The sequence below is a fragment of the Callorhinus ursinus genome, unplaced genomic scaffold (assembly GCF_003265705.2).
Source record: "Callorhinus ursinus isolate GAN/ISIS: 27379988/994484 unplaced genomic scaffold, GSC_fseal_2.0 scaffold10, whole genome shotgun sequence".
Classification (NCBI taxonomy): domain Eukaryota; kingdom Metazoa; phylum Chordata; class Mammalia; order Carnivora; family Otariidae; genus Callorhinus; species Callorhinus ursinus.
The window spans coordinates 20,927,648-20,948,556 of NW_027397072.1; the positions used below are offsets into that span (position 1 = coordinate 20,927,648).

General features: G+C 38.3%; 1 protein-coding gene across 18 annotated transcripts in view; it reads right to left on the reverse strand.

The window, feature by feature from the left end:
- Positions 1-20,909, reverse strand: part of DTNB (dystrobrevin beta) — a 217,428-nt gene that overhangs the window by 142,798 nt on the left and 53,721 nt on the right. For all 18 annotated transcript variants that reach the window (XM_073897095.1, XM_073897094.1, XM_073897104.1 and 15 more), the window contains 3 exons: positions 20,056-20,210; positions 8,691-8,796; positions 5,197-5,363 (listed from right to left, as the gene is read on the reverse strand). In XM_073897095.1, the coding sequence (XP_073753196.1) occupies positions 5,197-5,363; positions 8,691-8,796; positions 20,056-20,210 (428 nt within the window). The remainder of the gene's footprint in view (positions 1-5,196; positions 5,364-8,690; positions 8,797-20,055; positions 20,211-20,909) is intronic.

Genomic DNA, 20,909 nt, shown 5'->3' on the forward strand with positions numbered 1-20,909 from the left:
GCAGGGAGCCTGCTTCTCCCTCTGACCCTCCCCCCTCTCATGTACTCTCTCTCTCTCTCATTCTCGCTCTCTCAGATAAATAAATAAATCTTTAAAAAAAAAAAAAAAAAGACTTCCTTCTTGATGTCTAGACTCATGTGCCAGGGCGTACTCAACAAGTCCATATGGATATCTAGTAAGCCCCTTAAATTCTGAACTGAATTTCCACAGTGAACTCTCAATCCTCACCTCTATGTGTGCTCTATGCACAGCTGTCCCATCTCAGTTGATGACAACTCCATCCTTCTAGTTGTTTAGGACAAATTCTTCACTCCTGTCCGCTCCCAAGCCACATCCAACCCATCAGGCGATTTTTAAAGTACATCCTCGTTCCACCCTCGCCACCACCTGACTGCCACCATCCTACCGCATCTGGTTTTGATGACTGCAATCATTTCTCCCGAAATGGTCTCTCTGCTTCTATCTTTTCCTCCCACTTTACCCTTTACACGTTATCCAGCCTGATCATTTTGAAAGATAAATCGAGCCATACCATTCTTCTACTCAAAACCCTCTAAAGACTCCTCATTTCCCTAGAGCAAAGGCCAACATCCTTACAATGGCCAGCGCAGCTCTTGTGAGCGATCGGACCTCCTCTCCTGTAGTCCTGCTCCTCCTACTGACTCCACTCTGGGCGCACAGGCTTCTCTGCTGTTCCCTGAACTCAGAAGCACACTCCTGCTCTCGGGCTCCACGCTGAAAACGCCTCCTCCTCCCCAGATGTCTGCTAGCAGACACCGAAGACACTGCTCAAATCTCACTTCCTCAACACAGCCTCTATGACCCGATACTCTGGATTCTGCTTTCTGATTTCCTGCTCATGTGCGAGTCCAGTGTAAATCGGATGAGGGGCTCTGATCCATCTACCAGATACCCATCTAAGGACATCTGCCTCTACTTGTTTCTTTGGAGATCCTTCCATGTGGCCAGTGCCTACCGGGAGTGAGAAGGGTAAAGAGAAGATGAGAGGGACACATCTGCTTAAAACAGCCTTGACCCAGAAGTAACACGGATCACTTGCAAATAAATTCTGCTGGTGAGAACTAGTCATATGGCCCCATCGGGCTGCAAGGAGGATGGGCTGTATCATCTAGGTATAGGTCCAGGAAGAGAAGGAAAACATGGATATTGGTAAGTAATTCTAATCATGAAATACCTTTTTCCTCCTCTTTCTACACATAAAAAACACACTCAAACCTCTCCCAAGAGAAAACCTGAGGTTCCATTTAGTCAGTGCATCTAAAGACAAGTCCAGGGCCTCTGGGTACATCGAAGCCTTCTTTAACAAGATGATGTGTAGCTCTTTATGATGCAAACTAGGAAGAAACAGGGCAAATTATCTGCACCCACCCTCCCCAGTTCCACTACACAATGAAGGAACACGAGCAGGACGTTCTTCCTTATCCAATATCCTCCTTGGCACAGTGGGCTCTGGCATGCCCTCCCTAGGGGCTGTATAACCTTCACAACCCATCTCTTCCCGGAGCAAGGTCTGGGTCCTTAAAAAGTAGGTTTATAGCTCAAATAGTCAAGGGCTTGTTACATGCAGGCTCATGGTTCCTTTGCCAATATACAATTCCCTCAAAAACTTAGTAGGCCTTTGATCTATTTGTTTCCAGTCAGTTCCATGTGCCAGTAACCACACACAAAGTCCTTTCCTAGACATAATTCTCAAGCCTGATTTATGTCTTTGCCTCCATTCCTCTTGCTTTGAACTAACAGAGGCCACCTGGAGGCCATATGAAACAACAGGTCAGCAGTTTCCAACTTTGGCTGCATGAGAGAATCACTTGGGGGAACTTTTAAAAACTGCCTTATCTAGGTTGCATATACCTTTGACCCATTAAATCAGAAGCTACATAGGTGAGAACAAGGTGATTCTGAGGAACAGCCAAGAACAAGAATTCATGCCCTTATCTGATCTTTGCCATAGGACTAAGCTACCTTCCTTTGATTGAGAAAGTTCCCTAGGCCTTTATTGCTCAAAGCCTTTCTCAACTCTTACCTATTGCGCTCCAGGGTCTATAAGCAATCTGTTTTTCCTGTCACTGCTCCAACTGTCAGAACTTTCTCTAGTCCCTTTCATTTTTTGCTTGAAAACTTGCTATTTCTTTCTTAAGCTCATCTCTTTCTCATCATACCTAAAAAAACAGCCAACACACACTCACACTCCAACCCTTTCCAACTTTTGACCTGGAGCTCAGGTGGCACGAAGTGTGCCTTCTAAGCTATCATGGATGACAAATTAACCCAACTGGTCACCACTGCATAACACGAGTTTCTGTCCTTCCCAACTCCAATATGAGTGCCTCATCAGGGCTATTTGACTGCTAAGTCAATGACATAGATTTTAAGGTTTTTTTTTTAACAGGACTCTACTTACAGTACCAACTACTATAGCAAAAACTAAAACCTCAGTAGCTTAACACAAAGTTTCTCTCTTGCTCCCATCAAAGTCAAGTAGGTTGGCAGAACACTCTTCTCCACCCATCAGTCAAGGACCTAGTTTCCTTTCATTTGTGGTTTTATCCTCCTATGGGTCCTAATGAAATTCTCCCCAATAAGCTGGAAGAGAGAACAGAAGAGGCACTCAGCTATTAGTGGTCTTATTCTAGGAAGACACATACCACTCCAATCACATTTCACTGATAAGTGCTATTTACATGGCCCTTCTTAGATACGGGAAGGCTGAGAAATGTAGTCTAGATGTATGCCCAGCAAAAATAGGAAAACAGCGATGTCAGTGAGCCCTAATGACCTCTTTCATACCCCTTAAAATTTAAGCCCCACAGAGCAGGAATCTGATTTGTTCATAGATGTACCCTACGTGCCTGGCACCACACAGTAGGAGCTCAAATAATATGAATGAATAATAAATGCACAGCATGAATCACAGATACGATACCATATGGCATTTTTTCCCTAAAATATTTTAAAGTCAAATGAATGGACTGATGCCTAAAAGAATAAAAGAATTACACTGCTTGGTTACTTAGGTAAAACATTAAACAGAAACTTTTGGAAAAATCAAAGTAAACTTCCAAGCACCAATATAACACCTATCAAATCTACAATACAAATTCATATACAAACTTGTTAAATGCACACTAAATTTGTCTCTTGTGAACACAGAAAAATATTCATTCAAATACTAGTATAAACACAGTGGGCAATCTTCAAAGAAATTACTATTAAAGTGATTTACACATCTTTTTGTTAGTGGAAACTTCTTTACCCACATCAGTCCCAAAATTCACTCACATCTTCCTCAAAGAACAAGGGCACTGCACATACAGTTCTAATCTTGAAAACAAGTTATACACACACACACTGCTAAAAAACCTTATCAGTATGCATCAGTCACACATAATGCATATACTCATCAAAATTCAGAACTGATACCAGCTTCATGCCTATAATACTTGATTTTTTCTTGAAATCTTCAGTCACTATAACAACAATGAATGTAATTAAAAAAAAACAACAAAGCTAAAATAAAAATAACAAATGGGGATATGGCTTACTTCACAAGAATGTTGTGAGGATCAAGCAAAAACACAAGAATTCATTCGTGATTTCTGTACCTTCATTTATGTGTTTTAACTCAATGCCAAAATTCAAGAGTATATGAAACGCTGCTTTGTAAATCATAAAGCAATATTTAGCCACTTATCTTTTTTAAAAAAAATGTAAACGTCCCATTTCTTAAAAGGGCTACAAATTAGCTAAATGAGCAAGTTCAAACTATGAAGAACAAGTTCCTCACTCTTCCCCTCAACATTTAGAATGAGAATCATCAGAAGAAACATCCCAACGAATCCAATCCTTTTAAGGGGTAACAGAGCAGAGTTATCTCAGTGTTGAGAGTTAGACTCTAAAAAACAATCGGAAAAACATTAACAAATCAATTAAGTGGAACACTTGCACTTTAAGAAAGGGAAAAGTAACAACTTGGAAATCTACAGATTATCTCTACTCAATGAAAAAGAGAAGAAACTACTACATTGTATTTTTTTTTCCATTGCTTGTTTAAAAATTTTAAATAATCACTCCTCAACCAAAACAGTACTGGAATTTACAACACAACAAAACCTAGGATAGGATGTTCCATTTAACGAAATTTTATGGTTAAGTGTAACTAAAAACCTATCTGATTAAAAAAAAAATTATCTCTAACATGTCAGAGATGTAGGAAGTAAAGTGCACATGTGGGTTGAAATTTATTTTTTTTTAAACCAATCCCTGATATGAACTTACTTGCCTTTTTTCTTGATTGAGTTTTAAGAAGGCTAACTAGAAAAAAAAAAAAAAAGAAAGAAAGAAAGAAAGAAACCCCTGGTAATTGAAGCTTTCTAATACTTAAAGTCCAGTAGGATAACCAAGGGTAAGAACCTAAATCCTGAATTATATGTATGACCCTACATATCGTTCTCCCTTTAGCAAACCAACCGACCAACCAACGAAAACTAAAGGGAAAAGTTTTTAAAACGACTTTTGGGAAATAAAAGGATGGCATTTTAACAACTCTGAAAATAAACTGAGAAAAGGTAAGAAAAATGATTGATGCTAAGCTTGTTACGTGATTTATAAACACCGCAGGAAAATAACACGTCCTGCACCCAAATACTGTTATTTAAAGGACTACTTTTGAAAGTAAGGACATCAATGTGGCAACTGTAAGATACAATATTTCCCCAACCTCAGAGAGATGAAAATTTAACTCCTTTATTTCATGCAGCTTTCTGTGCAACATATAAACCCTAGAGACATGAAAAAAATATGCTTGAGAAAAAGAACTTTAAGTCTTAAAGCTCAGAGAGCAAGCCTGGGGGGATACCCCGCCGCACAATTCTAAAAGAAGACATTTCTCACTTACTTTTTCACTTCAACTGTAATATCCCCAACTCCTGCAACTTTAAAAATTCTCCTTTTAAAATCAAGTGATGAAAATAAAGAAAGAAAGAAAGAAAGAAAGAAAGAAAACCAGGTGATGAGGCACAAAGTATTTGCCGCCGTCATGGCCGTCATGGCCGTCAGCGCCAAGACCGGATTACCCGGCGTCCCCGCTCGCGAGGCATCTACCCGGAAGCCGGCCCGGGGGGCGCCGCGGAGACAGAGTAACAGCAGAGGACCCTGGCTGGGGCACAAAGCAATTACCCAGGACGAGTGCTCCTTCATCTGGTGCTGGTTGCTGTGAGGGCCACTGGCATGGCCGCGCCAAAAGCAGTTTTGGCAGAGCTGGTAGTTGTGGCACTGCTGGCACCGGTACCGGAAGCCCATCATGCTCTCGCAGCGGCAGTAGGAGCACTCCACGGGGTGGAAGACTGCGGAAGCACACAGCGGGGGCGGGGGAGGGAAAGAAGGCATTTTCATTTGGAGAAATAAAGTCAATACAGGGAAAACCAAACCTCACGTACACAAGCAAAGGTGAAAACAGAATTAGAAGCGAAAATTCTAAATTGTCTCCTAGTTAACGGAACCTGCCATTTACTAGAATAAAAAGGAAAGACAATAACCCTAACCCTAACCCTAACCCTAAAGATGAGAACAGTTTCTCAAGTTATTACATTATATTCCAATCCACCTGAGAAAATAACCAATTTCTTTTTTTTTAAATGAAAGTCATGTTTCTCAAAATTCAGATAAATATATAAGAAAAGAAGAGAGAGAAGCCTTCTCAGTCTAAAATTTATTTCCCAAACCTGTTGCTTTTTAAAGAGATGTATCATTGTTAGTTGTAGACATTTGTTTTGTTCCCTAACATGAGATCCGTGAGATCTCGGATGATGTACTCTGTGTCTCTGTTACCTGAAAATGGTATTTTACACAATACCTTCAACTGAAAGCCTTCAAACGTTGGCTGCATTAAAAGCTATCACACACCTGGGCATAAGTGGTTAACTGGTTTAAAAAAAAAAGTAAGGCTAGACATATTACCATGTTAGTTGTAGGTAAGAGTTCTAAGTAGCGGAACAGTAAAATAAAATACTCTAGGCCAACGAAGGGGCAGTGGTTGGGAGGAAGGGAAGCTCAGAGACCTGTCCCTCTTTCCTCCACTCATACAGCCCCTTACCTAATGAAAAACTGCCAGATAGCGGTCAGGATTCAGAGAGATTGCTGGGATTCTCTTACAGCCTGAACGTAAGCTCACCGAGTGGGAAGTGGGCAATGCACTACTCTATATTACAGATGGTTGTTTATACTTTTCAGAGTTGGTAGCATGGTTGGTCCCACTGGCAATTCAATTCTGAACACAAGAAATGGAAGTCGATGGGAAAGGGGCATATAGTATTCAAATCTTCATCTGAATAACTCTTTCAAATACTATGTATACAAATCCAATCTTATCTCAATAATAAGGATTTTTGGTCCTGTTTCCAAAAATGTACATTAACTAGGGCATCAAGGCTCAAAAAACAAAAATGAGCACTAGGTGAGGAAAACAATGTAACAGAATCATTAAAGACTGTAAGAAAAGTAAAATCAGGAATGAGAATTCCAAAGGACATACTTCCTCTAAAAAATTCAAGCTTTTTGTCATCAAGATATTTCTAAGGAATAATGAAAGTGCTAATAAAAATCTGTGCTCCAAATTAAAACTATACAATCTAGGGGCGCCTGAGTGGCTCAGTTGGTTAAGCGTTTGTCTTCGGCTCAGGTCATGATCCGGGAGTCCTGGGATCAAGCCCCACATCAGGCTCCCTGTTCACTGGAGAGTCTGCTTCTCTCTCTGACCCTCCCTGCTTCGTGCTCACTCATTCTCTCTCTCTAATAAATAAAATCTTTAAAAAAATTTTTTTAATTAAAAACAATAAAACTACAACCTAGTAAAGTTCCGCCAAAGAACACTACTCCCAAATCAATCTGGAGCTCACAGCAACATAGGCAACATCAGCACACCAGCATTTATAATTCAATTATTTTTGGTTAATATTAAATAATACATGTACATTAATATTAAATTATCAAGTATATTGATTATCTTGGTTGAACATGTATATCTGTGTGATTTCTCTCCTCTTCTACACCAGTCAAGAGCCACACATTAGACAGTATCATGGGTTGACCAGGTGGAAATGGAAAGAACCAGAATGTGCAGAGGATCATCAAGTGTACTGAGTCAATTATAAATAAGATCAAGTTTTGGTAAAAGCATTCTTTTTGGAAGAACGCATGTTAGTAATCTTATACACAATACACTTGGATTAGTAAAACAATATAAAAAGTACAACTTTTGTGTAAGTAAATAGATATCTGTCTTTATAACTAGGAACTTCAATATAATTCAAGTGATAAATTTCATAGAAGGGCCCAAACAACAACAAAAATACCATATAAAAATACAGAAATACCATAATTTTAGAATTTATTTCCCCTCCATAAAAATTAAGATATGTAGATAAATGTTATTGTGATAGATAACGTTTTACTTTCGAGACATGTCAATGAGTTCATACTATTTCTCTGTCCCTAAGAAAAATATCACTAACCTCATAAGAATGTAATCAACAAATAATACACTATATACAAAGTCACAGTAAAATGTTCATATAGATAACAAAAATCAGGACAAATGAGATTTTCTATATGGTATGGCAGATACGAAATGACTTTATGAAAACAAACTGAATATGAAAGTCCTAAAACACTTCAGGCTTTAAAAGTATTGCCTCCAAAAGAGCCAATAATACTTCAATAATAATATAATAATTTAACAGTATAAATCTCTATCCAAAAATCCTGTTAAAAAAAATTTAGCTGTTTTAGTCAAGAGATTCTACACCTTGAAGAAAATAATCCTGAATCTAAGGTACCTGTGAACTAAAGCCACAGTGGGGCAAAAAGCTGAGAGGTTTAAACACACGGATGAGAGGGAAAAAGACAGAGTATGGATGTGCATTTCATTCTCACAAAGGGGAAAAAAAGAGCTCTACTTTTTCGGGCCTCTCAGCTGTTACTGGTTCTCTTTGGCACAATAAGAAACAGGCAGGAGCCTTGAGAGGAGGTTACATAAGAAACTATAGCCTTTCCTTTAACAAACTCACAACCTAAACGAGGAGATAAACCGATAACGATAGAAGAAAGAATTAAGAACTAACAGGAGATAACCACCATTTCAATTCCAAGCAAGACAAAGATTTAAGTCAGATTCCTGGAAAGGATACCAAGAGTAAGTCAAGATAAAATAGTAAAGGCAGAAAGAGAAGATGTGTGAAGTACCAAATTCTAACGTAGCTATTTTCCTTTAAACTGTTCCAAAATCATTACAGTTTTAGTGCTTGATAGTGCATATATCCAATTTTTTAGAACTGTGACTTTTATAAATTAAAGCGGGGGGGGGAAGGAAGTCATGGCTAAATCAGGTGGGTTCAAGTGATTCTCAGTGGGGGAAAGCCTGAAGTTTGAACCACAAAGTTTTATGACCTGATATTACTCTTTCTTGGTACCCTAAGTAATAAGCCCCCTTCCCCTACTTTTCTTTGAGAAATAAATATCCCTCTTCCGAAAGCTAAAAATCACAAATTCAAATGACACAGTGACAACAAATGTCAATTATAATTTTCAATGATAATAGCTAGGGACATTACAAATACCGTCAGTTCGTGTATTTCCTGTAGCACAAGGGACTGAATGATGAAAGTTCTGCTTACCGTTCTCAACATGGGCGAGCCTATGCATGAGAGGTAGCCAGACAAGGCACTGGGGAGGGGGATCGGCCATCACTGTGTCTAAAAACATATTTAGCATTATCTTTTTCTGTGAAGAGAAGAAAAACAAACATACTTTATATTATTCAAGTATCTCTGAATTCCAAATTTAAGTTAATCTAGAATTCTCTCAACCAAGTTGTAATGAGTTCCATGTGACATTCTATAGCAAAATACAGTAATATTTTACATTACTAAAGACACCAAAACACACTATACGTTACTGCTATATTCAAACGCATTTCTGCATACATCATTTTGAGTCTTAAAACAATTGTGGGGGCGCCTGGCTGGCTTAGTCGGTTAAGTGACTGCCTTCAGCTCAGGTCATGATCCTGGAGTCCCGGGATCGAGTCCCGCATCGGGCTCCCTGCTCAGCAGGGAGTCTGCTTCTCCCTCAGACCCTCCCCCCTCTCATGCTCTCTCTATCTCATTCTCTCTCTCAAATAAATAAATAAATAAATCTTAAAAAAATACAATTGTGTAAGGTAAATAGTTGAGGTATCGCTATCTTCATCTTACAGATGAGAAATAAAGGAACAAAGCATTTAAATGACTTATAAAGGTCCTGGGGCACCTGGGTGGCTCAGTTGGTTGAGCGTCTGACTCTTCATTTCAGCTCAGATCATGATCTCCCGGTTTTGGGATCCAGCCCCGCATCGGGCTCCACACTCAGCAGGGAGTCTGCTTGGGATTCTCTCTACCCCTCACCCTCTGCTTCTGTCCCTCTCTCACTTGTTCTCTCTCTTTCTTTCTCTCTCAAATAAATAAATAAATCTTTAGGGGGGGAAATAACTAAATAAAGAACGTGTAAAGACCCGACCCAAATGAGACACAGAGCGAGGACTGGAACTCAGCTGCCCTGCAAATTACTATTTCTATTACCCACAGGGAAGAGAGACATCCCACACCTTATTACAGAACATCAGCGAGAGCAGGAACTACTCCATTTGTTGTTTACTGTATTTCCAGCATTTCATAACAGTGCCACGCACACAACAGGCACTTGAGAAGTAATCATTGAATAAATACTAAAGTGAGGAGCAAACATTGTTAAACATCACTTAACAACTTTCTCATTTACAGAAAGAAAACTAAAGCACAGAGTAGTGAAGTAATTTGACCCTATCACAAAGACAGTTACGATAGGGATCAAAATAGAGCCTGAACATCCAATGTCCATCACTCCCCCATTACACCATCTCCCCAGCTAGACTGCATTTTTGTGTTCTGTCTTTATTTCTCTCTTTTAAACAAATACATATGAAGCTTCCACTGCATGTGGAACACTGGCATAAGTACATCCCACTGGACATAGAAAATCAGAAATTTTCAAATTAATGAATTGTCTTTTTATTTCCTCTAACCCACAAAACACCTTTGCAGCTCCAAAAGGAAAGGAAAACGGAGGAAAAGGGAGTGCCTTACAACTAGATGTGAGAGTTCTGTAATTGCAACTTGGACACCTCGGCCCCCACTTCAGACCTGATTCCAAAACAAGGGTAGAAACAAAAGGGCAGACACAGGAGGGTAGGAGATGCAGGACCAGTAGTAAGTAGGACTTTTCCAAGTCCTGGTCCCACCATTCCAAGGCACGGGGAGGGACTGAGGACTAGGGGCAAGCAGACACCAAAAGGCACCCAGAATTTCGTCTCAGTCTCTCCCAAGAACTGTGTTCTCAGTCCCTGAAGTGGCAACAGGATCTACAAAATGGGATGTTTCCCCATAAAACTTTCAAATATTTTGGTGGGGGGAGAAATAATAAAATTGGTTAGAGCTGACCCAAAGATTTTGCCAGTGTATTACAAAATAAGTGATTTTTACCACTAATCTATTCACCATAAACTGGAAGCAAGGAGTGAAGGCACTGTGGTGATAAGTCAGGAGGATGGCGGCCTCCAGCATTTAAGTGTCCATCATGACACTTTTCCAATGATGGTTACCATCATAGAAACAGGAGACTACAGACTCACTTTTGTGTATCTTTTTGGCAACTAAGAGAATCTTGATTCCATTGTATATACGGAGATAATTCTTACTAAGAATAATCTTTTTAAGGGTGCCTGGGTGGCTCAGTGGGTTAAGCGACTGCCTTCAGCTCAGGTCATGATCCTGGAGTCCCGGGATCGAGTCCCGCATCGGGCTCCCTGCTCAATGGGGAGTCTGCTTCTCCCTCCGACCCTCCCCCCTCTCGTGCTCTCTCTCACACTCTTTCTCTCTCAAATAAATAAGTAAAATCTTAAAAAAAAAAAGAATAATCTTTTTAAAAAAGAAATTGGTAAAAAAAAAGAAATTGGTAAACAGGAAACAGAAAAAGGAAGATAAAGTAGATGGCAGAACAAGAAAGAGCCTTTTGCAATAAAAACTTGAAAAAGATGAAATATGAAGGAAAGCCTCTGACCGAGGACAGACACTGGAGGCCAGCACTGAATAGGGTGAGGGAAGGGGCGAGCAAGAGGGCTGACTGAGGGTGATAAAGAAGGAAGTTACCAACCAAAGGCCCTCTATAGAAAGTTGTGCTCTGGCGGTGAGGTTTGAAAACTACCTACTCAATCAGGCTAAATAAAGTTTTCCGAAGTGTTCTCCATCTCGGGCATCCAAGTCACTGATGTTTCTGAGACCTCAGTGGAACCTCAGAGGAATGCATGAACAACATTAAAAATAAAACCAGAAAGTCACCGAAGAATTTAAATGGACGTCCAGATATGGAAAATGCCTCTAATTATGGATATGCTGATAATTGCAACAAAGCAAATAAATGAAAAGTGTCTACATAAAATTACTGAGAAAGAAGATGCTAGGAAGCTAGGAAGAGGTAGTAACCAAAAACCAAATGTATGTTTAAATTAATATTTCTATATTAAAATTGAATTTGTACAAGTCTACCTATAATCCTCATGCTACTTTTGATTCACCTATCATGGAGGTTTCTTTTTTAATCTTCAAGATGAAAAGGAACAATTATATTTGACATCTCAGAAGACCCTGATTAAAAAACACTCAGGGTCAGTTTACAAAAGTTGTCCTAAGGTCATTTTGTAATGTGAAGTCCTCCAAAAGCATGAGGAATGAAACCAGAAGAACTGTGTCCAAGTACCCTGTCTTCCATAAACCATGTAATTTGGGGAAAATCATTTGACATTCTGGTTTCAGTTTTCTCACCTCTGAAAGGGTAGAGCAGTGATTCTCAAAGTGTGGTCAGAAGCTGCCCTGTAGGTCCCTAAAACATTTTCAAGGAGCCCATGAGGCGAGAACTATTTTCATAACAATTCTGAGACATTATTTGCCCTTTTCAATTTCAGTCTCTCATAGGCTTCCAGTGGGGTGTGCCAGAAGCAAGGTGGCATATTCACAATCATCTGAAAAAACTACTAAAGCATTCCTCCCTTTTCCAACTCCTCCCTGTGTGAGGTCAGATTTCTTTCCATATTTTAACCAAAACGAAGTATCACAACAGAATCAATGGAGAAGCAGATAGGAGAATCCAGCTGTCTTCAATTGAGCCAAATATTAAAGCAATTTGCAAAAATGTAAAACCATAGCATGCTTGTTAAATATTTTTGTTTTGGAATATATATTTTTCATAAAAGTATATTATTTAAGATGTAACAGGTTTATCATTGTTATTTTTTTTCATGTAGGCTCCACACACAGCGTGAAGTCCAACACGGGGCTTGAACTCATGACCCTGAAATCAAGAGTTGGACGCCCAACCAACTGAGCCCCCAAGCATCCTATCATTGCTATTTTTAAATGACAATAAATATCTTTAATTTCTCAAATTTAATTTCTAGTATAGAAATACTAATAGGTATAACCCACATAAACAAAAGCTCTCTGGGGTCCTCAGTAATTTTTACTGTAAAGAGGTCCTGAGACCAAAAAGTTTGAGAATAGCTGAGATAGAATTCCCAGCTCAAAATTCCATGACTCGGTAAATAACTACGTGGAAGACAGGTTGGCTCTTTTTTCTCCTTTTTTGTTTTATTTTGGTTTTTTTTCTTAAGTTGAACACATCCTTTGCATTTCTCCTTACTTTTATAGCACAATGATATTTATAACAAAAACTATAATAAAATTGCAAAAAATGCACCTTCCCACAATTCTCATTTTGCTGTATTTCTCTCCAAATGTATGTATGCTTCTATGTAATTATGTACACAGGGCAGACAAAAATATATGATGTTTTTTCACTTAACTTTTTATTAAATATTGTTTTGCAACCAGGTATTCATTTCTAATCATTTTAACAGCTGCCTGATCCACTGAGCAGAGACAACATGATTTATCTCTGCCTTCCTCTATAAAACAGGCTGTTTCTATCCTCGTGCGTACTCATTTTTTTCTTGGAAGTGAGCATGTTTTTGGTCACCTACCTCCCAGCCCTTGTTATTCTAAGCCTCAATACTGACAACTATTACCCTAGAGCCATTCTCACCTCCTTCCCTCCACCCATGACTACACTTTCCGTTTTAAAGGGGGACAGGGACCATCGCTTAAAAATGAGAAATCCAGTATCACTAAAATAACATGAGAAAACAAGTTAGTTTAGCACTGGATCATCACAGGTGCAATTTCCAAACTCGTCATTTCTGTTAAAATGTCTTATTTCCTTATGGGCAACAGGTATTTCTTATCCATTGCCTTAACTTACTTGATAATCAATTAAACCATGTATGACATATAGTTAATAAACTTAAAAACATTTTTTTAAATCTTCTGGATTAAAAACATTTTTATACAAACTTTTGTGCAGAGTTAGAAATTTTCTGTCTGACCAAGGCAAATAAACATTAACTGGTTATAGGACCTGTGCTATGGGCCAAACTTTTGATATTATTAGACACTGAATTTGTCCATATCACAGATTTATTTTGAAAATTAAAGTACTGGGGCGCCTGGGTGACTCAGTCGTTAAGCGTCCGGCTTCGGCTCAGGTCGTGGTCCCAGGGTCCTGGGATCGAGCCCCGCATCGGGCTCCCTGCTTGGCGGGAAGCCTGCCTCTCCCTCTCCCACTCCCCCTGCTTGTGTTCCCTCTCTCGCTGTCTCTCTCTGTCAAATAAATAAATAAATTCTTTAAAAAAAAAAAGAAAAAAGAAAATCACTTTGTAATGACACAATATAATGTTGCTACGCTATTTATTAGAGATATTTTTATTTAATATAGCTAAAAGATGGGGAAAACATCAGAACTCCTGAAACACTCTATTTTCCTCATTGCAAAGACTGTTTCATTTGAGAAAATCATGGAATAAAAATATCAATGAAAACAACAACGTTGCAGGTACAGCCATGAGGTTTAAGCTTTGAATTAGAATTCAAGCCAAAGATACTTTCTCATGCCATATTTAATTTAAATCATTTAATCCAACATATTTCTAGTAAGCATCAATCATTTTCCACAGGGCTATAAAGTTGAAGGGCATAAGTGAGCTAGATATAACATGCCATGGGAATGCAGAAGAGGAACAATTAATTAATCCTACATTGAGAGATTCAGAGCATCAAAGAAGAAGGGCTATTTTGGATGGGATATGAAATATGAGGGCCTCTGCTGAAGAGAGGGAAGGTCAGGGGTTACTGGCATGTCAGTGTGAACCGGTATCATTTGAAATGACAACACATGCGGTATCAAACGTGGGCATAATTCATCTGAAATAACAACCCAGGAACAGCTCTGACCAAGTTCACACGTGTGCAAGAAAAGACAACCGATCATAACCACTGCCTGGCCAACTGCAATTGTAAGATGCCACTGGCCATAGGAGGTATCTTGGTATCAGAGACATTAAGGTGTGAAAGAATGTCTTCAAATCAGTGAAATGTGGCAATAAGCCAACTAGATTATCATGGTCATGAGGGACTGCTGATGGAGACAGTAAAACCTGCCTGATTAGAATTCCTATGAAAGACACATATACATGTGCCAGGCAATTCTTAGCAAACTTTATTCAACGTCCAGGAAAACGAGGTCAGAACATCCAGAAAATATCTCACTTCAAAGATACAGTGGGAAGAAAAGTCATTTTGGCATATAGCGGAAGTCAAAGTATAAGCAGAGGACATCTCCAGGCATGAGAAATACTGTTGCTATTCTGAAAAATCCACCGGTAATAATGTAATCCCACCACTACCCACTTCCCACCACCCTCTGAATCAAGAAGAGCCCTGCAACACTGAGTGAAAAATTGCCTCTACTTCCCCATCTCCCTCTCTCCTCCCTCTCTCCCCTACTCTACTTATTTAGTCTTCCATAAAGACAGACATCAAATTTAAAATCCTTTGCAGGGTGAGGGATGCCTGGGTGGTTCAGTCGGTTAAGCATCTCAGGGTTGGAGAGATCGAGCCCCGCGATGAGCTCCATGCTGGGCATAGAGCCTGCTGAAGATTCTCTCTCTCCCTCTCCCTCTGCCCCACCTCCTCCTTTAAAAAAAAAATCACACATTTAAAAAACAATAAAAAATAAATAAAATCTTCTGCAGGGTGGACTGAACACTTCAAACTAAAGTCAATACAAGCCTAAGAAATAATACAACAAATAGCAATCATCTTTTTAAGGAGAAATAGAATTCATCACCAAATTTTGAAGTTTAGAAAAACTGGGGAGAAATTTAAAATACTGCTATTCACTGCTTGTTTTTAATAACTTTTAAGCCTCTAAAGTCAGTTTGTTAGTTTATAACCATTGAAGAATCAGGAGTACCTGGGTGGCTCAGTTCACTAGGCATCTGACTCTTGGTTTCGGGTCAGGTCACGATCTCAGGGTTGTGGGATCGAGCCCTACATTCGGCTCCACGCTCAGTGTTGTCTGCCTGAGATTCTCTCCCTATCCCTCCCCCTCTGCTTCTCCCCCCACCACACAAACTCTCTCTCTCAAATAAATAAAATCTTTAACAATAAATAACCAGTGAAAGAATCAATATATTTGGTCTACCCACCAAAATATTAGATGTGAGGTGCTATGTTAACACTGTGCTTTATTCAGACAATAATCACGATCACAAATTTACAACGAGAATTAATTTTTCTATTAATTTTTTTAAATTTACCAAAATAGAGAGAGTAGTATAATATGCTTGTCATCCAGCTTCAACAATTCTCAACATATGACTAATTTTTTTTAAGATTTTATTTGTCATTGTGCTGTGTATTAGATTGCCCCATCTTGTGTATGAGCAGATTTGGTCTTTGTCTTCTTAAGTTCCTCTACTTTATAGTTGTGGTTGTACTTAAAAAACAAAAAACAAAAAAACACACCATTATCTCATGTCTTTAAAAAAATGTTTAAATGTGTCACTCAGAACATTGCAAATGATTAAAAACAATGTGAAAATATTACGACCTAAATAAATTCTTAATGTCACAAGTGTTAAAAAAAAAAAAAAAGATTTTATTTGTCAGAAAGAAAGAGAGCACAAGCTGGGGGGGAGTGGCAGGCAGAGAGGGAACCAGGCTCCCCGCTGAGCAAGAAGCCCAATGTGGGAATCGATCCCGATCCTGGGATCATGATCTGAGCTGAAGGCAGCTGCTTAACTGACTGAGCCACCCCAGGCATCCCCATATGACTAATTTTAATTTATGCCTTCACCCTTCCTTCAGTCTGGATTAATTTGAAGCAAATTCTAGACATATTGTTTCTTGAATTAACTTTACTCCAGTGGTTTATTATGGACACCTCAGATGCTTCTGAGACTGATAAAAGCATCCGTGTAAAACTTTTTGTGGATATAAGTTTTTATTTCATGTGGGAAAAACTTAAGAGTAGAATTGCCAGATCATGGGTAGGTATCTGTTGAGGTTTGTAGGAAACCACCAGAGCCTCTTCCAAAGTGGTTTGTATGAGAGTTCTAGTTGCTCCAAATCTTCACCAGCATTTGGTGTCAGTCTGAATTTTAGCTATTCTAGTTGATGTGTTCTGCTGAATTAATTTATAAATGCTTTTAATTTTTGATGTGTTTTTAAAACTATGTAAGACCAACATCTCTTGTTTTGGATTAGTTTGCAAAATTGTTTTTCAAAAAAGAATTCAAGCTATATAAAAATAAACAAATATGTAAATTTTCTTCATATCTTTAAAAAAAATTCAAGTATTTCTCCTGTAATGCAATGCACACATTACTGGGAAACTGCACATACTGCAAAACTGTGGATTTTAAAAATAATAAGGTATGGGGCACCTGGGTGGCTCAGTCGTTAAGCGTATGCCTTCGGCTCAGGCCATGATCCCAGGGTCCTGGGATTGAGCCCCGCATCGGGCTCCCTGCTCGGCGGGAAGCCTGCTTCTCCCTCTCCCACTCCCCCTGCTTGTGTTCCCTCTCTGTGTCTCTCTCTGTCAAATAAATAAATAAAATCTTTTTAAAAATAAATAAATAAAAAATAAAAAAAATAAGGTATATGAGAAAAACAGGGCTGGCACAAACCTAAGAACCTAGGCAGCCTTGTGACAGAGGGCTAACAAAACAGCGGCAACACTACTACAGCACAACTAAATCTCCACAGGCATTGATGGAGCCCCACATCAGACTCCCTGCTCAGCGGGGAGCTGGCTTCTCCCTCTCCCTCTGCCTCTCCCTCCGCCCCCCCCACTCATGCTCTCTCTCTCTCTCTCTTTCAAATGAATAAATGAAATCTTAAAAAAAAAAAACAAAGACTGAGTTTTTTCTAAGAATCTGAAGCAGATAAGAAGCAACAGTCAGCTTTGAGTTCAAAGGCTTCATAATAAAGGCATAAGGTAATCCAGAGAATTCTAGATAGCATTCTTAGGATTAACAGTTGGAAATTTTTGTATATTCTTCGACATTTCAAACTTCTGCTGCAATACTAGAGTCTCATCATAGTACTCAGATTACAAGTAGATCAAAGGTTACTTTGGGTTTAGCACACCACATAATTGTCATCCACTGGTCAGATGTTGTTCTTTATGGACACGCCTTTATATAAATTTGCCTTCCCCATTCTGACACTTAATAGTAGCATTCCAGAACTTGATCAACTTTTAGCCTGACCTCCAGGAAGCATCTTGTGTGAAAAGCCACATGTACGTCTTATACAAGATTACCCGAGTACTGTATAGTACCATTTGATGAAATGGTACTACGAAAGTAGCAGCAGTGAGATGAGTGCTAAATGAAAAATGTTTGCAGTTTCTTTATCATACCCACCCTCACTCACATTGCTTCCAGGCATTTTATACCTGCAGTACACTCCTGTACCAGGGTACGTATGGACAGCCTCACATCATTTAAAAATGCATATTCAGGGTGGGGACGGGAAGTGCAAACTATACTTTATTAGAATAAAGTGAAGCACACAGCTATTTTTAATATGCTAAAAGCTGATATTGTCATTTACACAGAGGAAAAAAAATAACGTATGAAGACAAATTTCCACAAAAACAAACAGCCCAAGTGCATACAAATTTGGGGAAGAACATCCCCTCAGAACTTGGTAAAAATAACTCACCAGTATTATGGGTATCACTTTTGGTGCTAAAGCTAATGAGTAATCTCCAAACAAACTGTAAAATATTGTTTGAAAGTCTGAATTCAGATAAATAGGAATTCTTAACTTTAAATGTAAAAAAAAGTATGTGTGTGCTTGGTTTTGGCTCTTGTGAATCAAAGTATCACAGGTCAGGAGGATCTAGTTTACAATGTACTTCCAGTTCTCAAACCTTTAGATTTGTTCTTTTTATATGTTAACTTATTTTTAAATAATTTTAGACTGTAAGATTGTAAGAAGGTTACCCAAAAACTTCCCATTTACCCAGATTCCTCAAATGTTAACACCCCAGAAGGGATGACCCTTTGCCCTTAAATATCTCAGATCACATTTTTTAAAAACAAGGATATTCTCTTAATTTAATACAAATATCAAAATCAGTCAATTAACATTTATTGACAAAATACTATTATCTAGTCTTCAAAATTTATTCAGATTTTTTTCAAATGTCCCAATAATGTCCTATAGTTTATAACAAAAGAAAATCCTGGATCATAAACTGCATTTTTTTTCTCTCTTTAGACTCTTGTAACAGAACAGTTCAGTCTTTTTTGTCTTTCATGACACTGACATTTTTAAAGTGCATAGGCCAGTTATTTTGTAGAAATCCCTTCATTTGGGTTTGTCAGATGTTTCCTCAAAATGAGACTCACACCAGATGTTAATTAAATTTATGGTGGATAATTGTTTTGCAATATATACAAATATCCAATCATTATGTTGTACACCTTAAACTTTTACAGTGTTATGTCAATTACATCTCAATAAAACTGTAAAAAATAAAATCAAACATAAAAAAATGGGGGAAAAAAAAAAAGGAATACGAGACTCAGGTTGTGCTTTTCTGGCCCAAGTACCGCAGCAGTGATACTGGGTACTTCTCAGTGCATCCTATTGGGAGGCAGGGATATCAGTCTGTCCCCTTTACTGGTGACAGGGACTTTGATCACTTGGTTAATGTGGATCTGACAGGTTTCTCTATTACAACATAGAAATTGTCTAAGTTTACTATGTTTCCTTTTATAATTAATAAACATCTTCTGAGGAGATACTCTCAGACTATGTCAATATCCTACTTCCATTAATCTTTTACTCATTAGTTTTAACACAGACTTTTTCTTAATTTTTCTTAATTCCCCACTTTCCATAATTTCTGAGTTTAGCATGAAGCTCCGTTTACCTCATGTCTACCTGAATAAATGACATTACAATCAGTGTCCATCCTGCTCGGAGTTATCTGAGGCACAGTTAAGACCTCAGGAATTCACACATACAACCTCAAAGGCAGGATCACAAAAGGACACACAAATAAAGAAGAAACCCAATCTATCTTTTCTTCACATGAAAACGGCAGTGTACCGTTGAGGGACTCTGAACTGGCAGCTGGGAGTTGTGTAGCGTTCCTTGTCTTCAGTGCTCAGGAAAAAAAGGTCCGGTATTGTATAGAGTTTTATAACAAAATTCCTGTATTTCACAGTCTAAAGAACTCATTCAGGAGAGTAATATATGTCCAGTAGCAATAATATAAACACTTCATCTTAAACACTTTTCTTTAAAATGTTAGTAGTTTAAAATATTTCATATGTTATCATTTTTCAGGAAAGACTCCTCTCTCCCCCAAACCAGAATTCTCAGGTGAATTTTTTTATACATCCTCTTTCTCACGCCGCTCCCCCTTACAGCTCTTTTTTCTCTCCTATTCAAGACTTTATGTCCCTAGACCAGAAGCAATCTGGTGAAATCGGACACAAGGTGGAGGGATGAATGAGCGCTCTTCTAGTCCTATATTTTACAAAACTGTCCTTACCTGCTGTGGAAAACAGGTGCGGACTGAGTGCTCTGTGTAACCAAAAGATGGCCCTTCAAAGACAGCTGTTGGGAGCTTCAGAACTTCCTTCAGAAACTGGTCAAACTTGCTAAATATCATTAAGCCATTGGAATCTGACATCTGGGAGAAAACATCTATGAGAACAAAACCAAATAAAGTCAAACTAGAAAGAAATATCAACTTTTTATAAATAAATGACTCTATGTCATTTGTATAAGTCAAAAAGGAACATTAAAAATTATCATAACGCTAATATGATTTTTAGTTAATATGTATTCTCCTTATTAACACTGTATAGTTACTTATTGACCAGGCCCCTCTCTCCCACATGTTTAATATATATCTAAACATCAAACCAAATAACCATTTCTGTAGGTCCACCTACCTACTCTTTTTGAGTGTGCATAATTCGATGATAAGGTTTTTATTTTATTTATAACTAACTTTGTTCCAAGAAGAATTTGTAGCAGCATGCTTTTATCTCTTAAAATTTATATATGTGTTTCTATAAGACATACACATGTTTGGGTATATGAACATATTAGCACACTGGTTATGGGGTATGAGATTGTATTATATTTATATATTCATATGCTAATAATGTAATGAATACCTGTGAAGGAATAAATTTGAAGGAAGCACAAAGCATGTTTAAAATTTTCCATTCAGTGAGTTCCAAAGTAGAATAAAAAGAACTCCTATAAACTCTTCTATCCCAAGATACTTTGATACTGTAAGATCTTATTTTTACCATAAAGTCTGACTCAAGCAGATGGGAAAGAAATTGCCAGTATTTACTCTTTCTTTATCTTCTTGGAGAGAGTCTCCTCTCT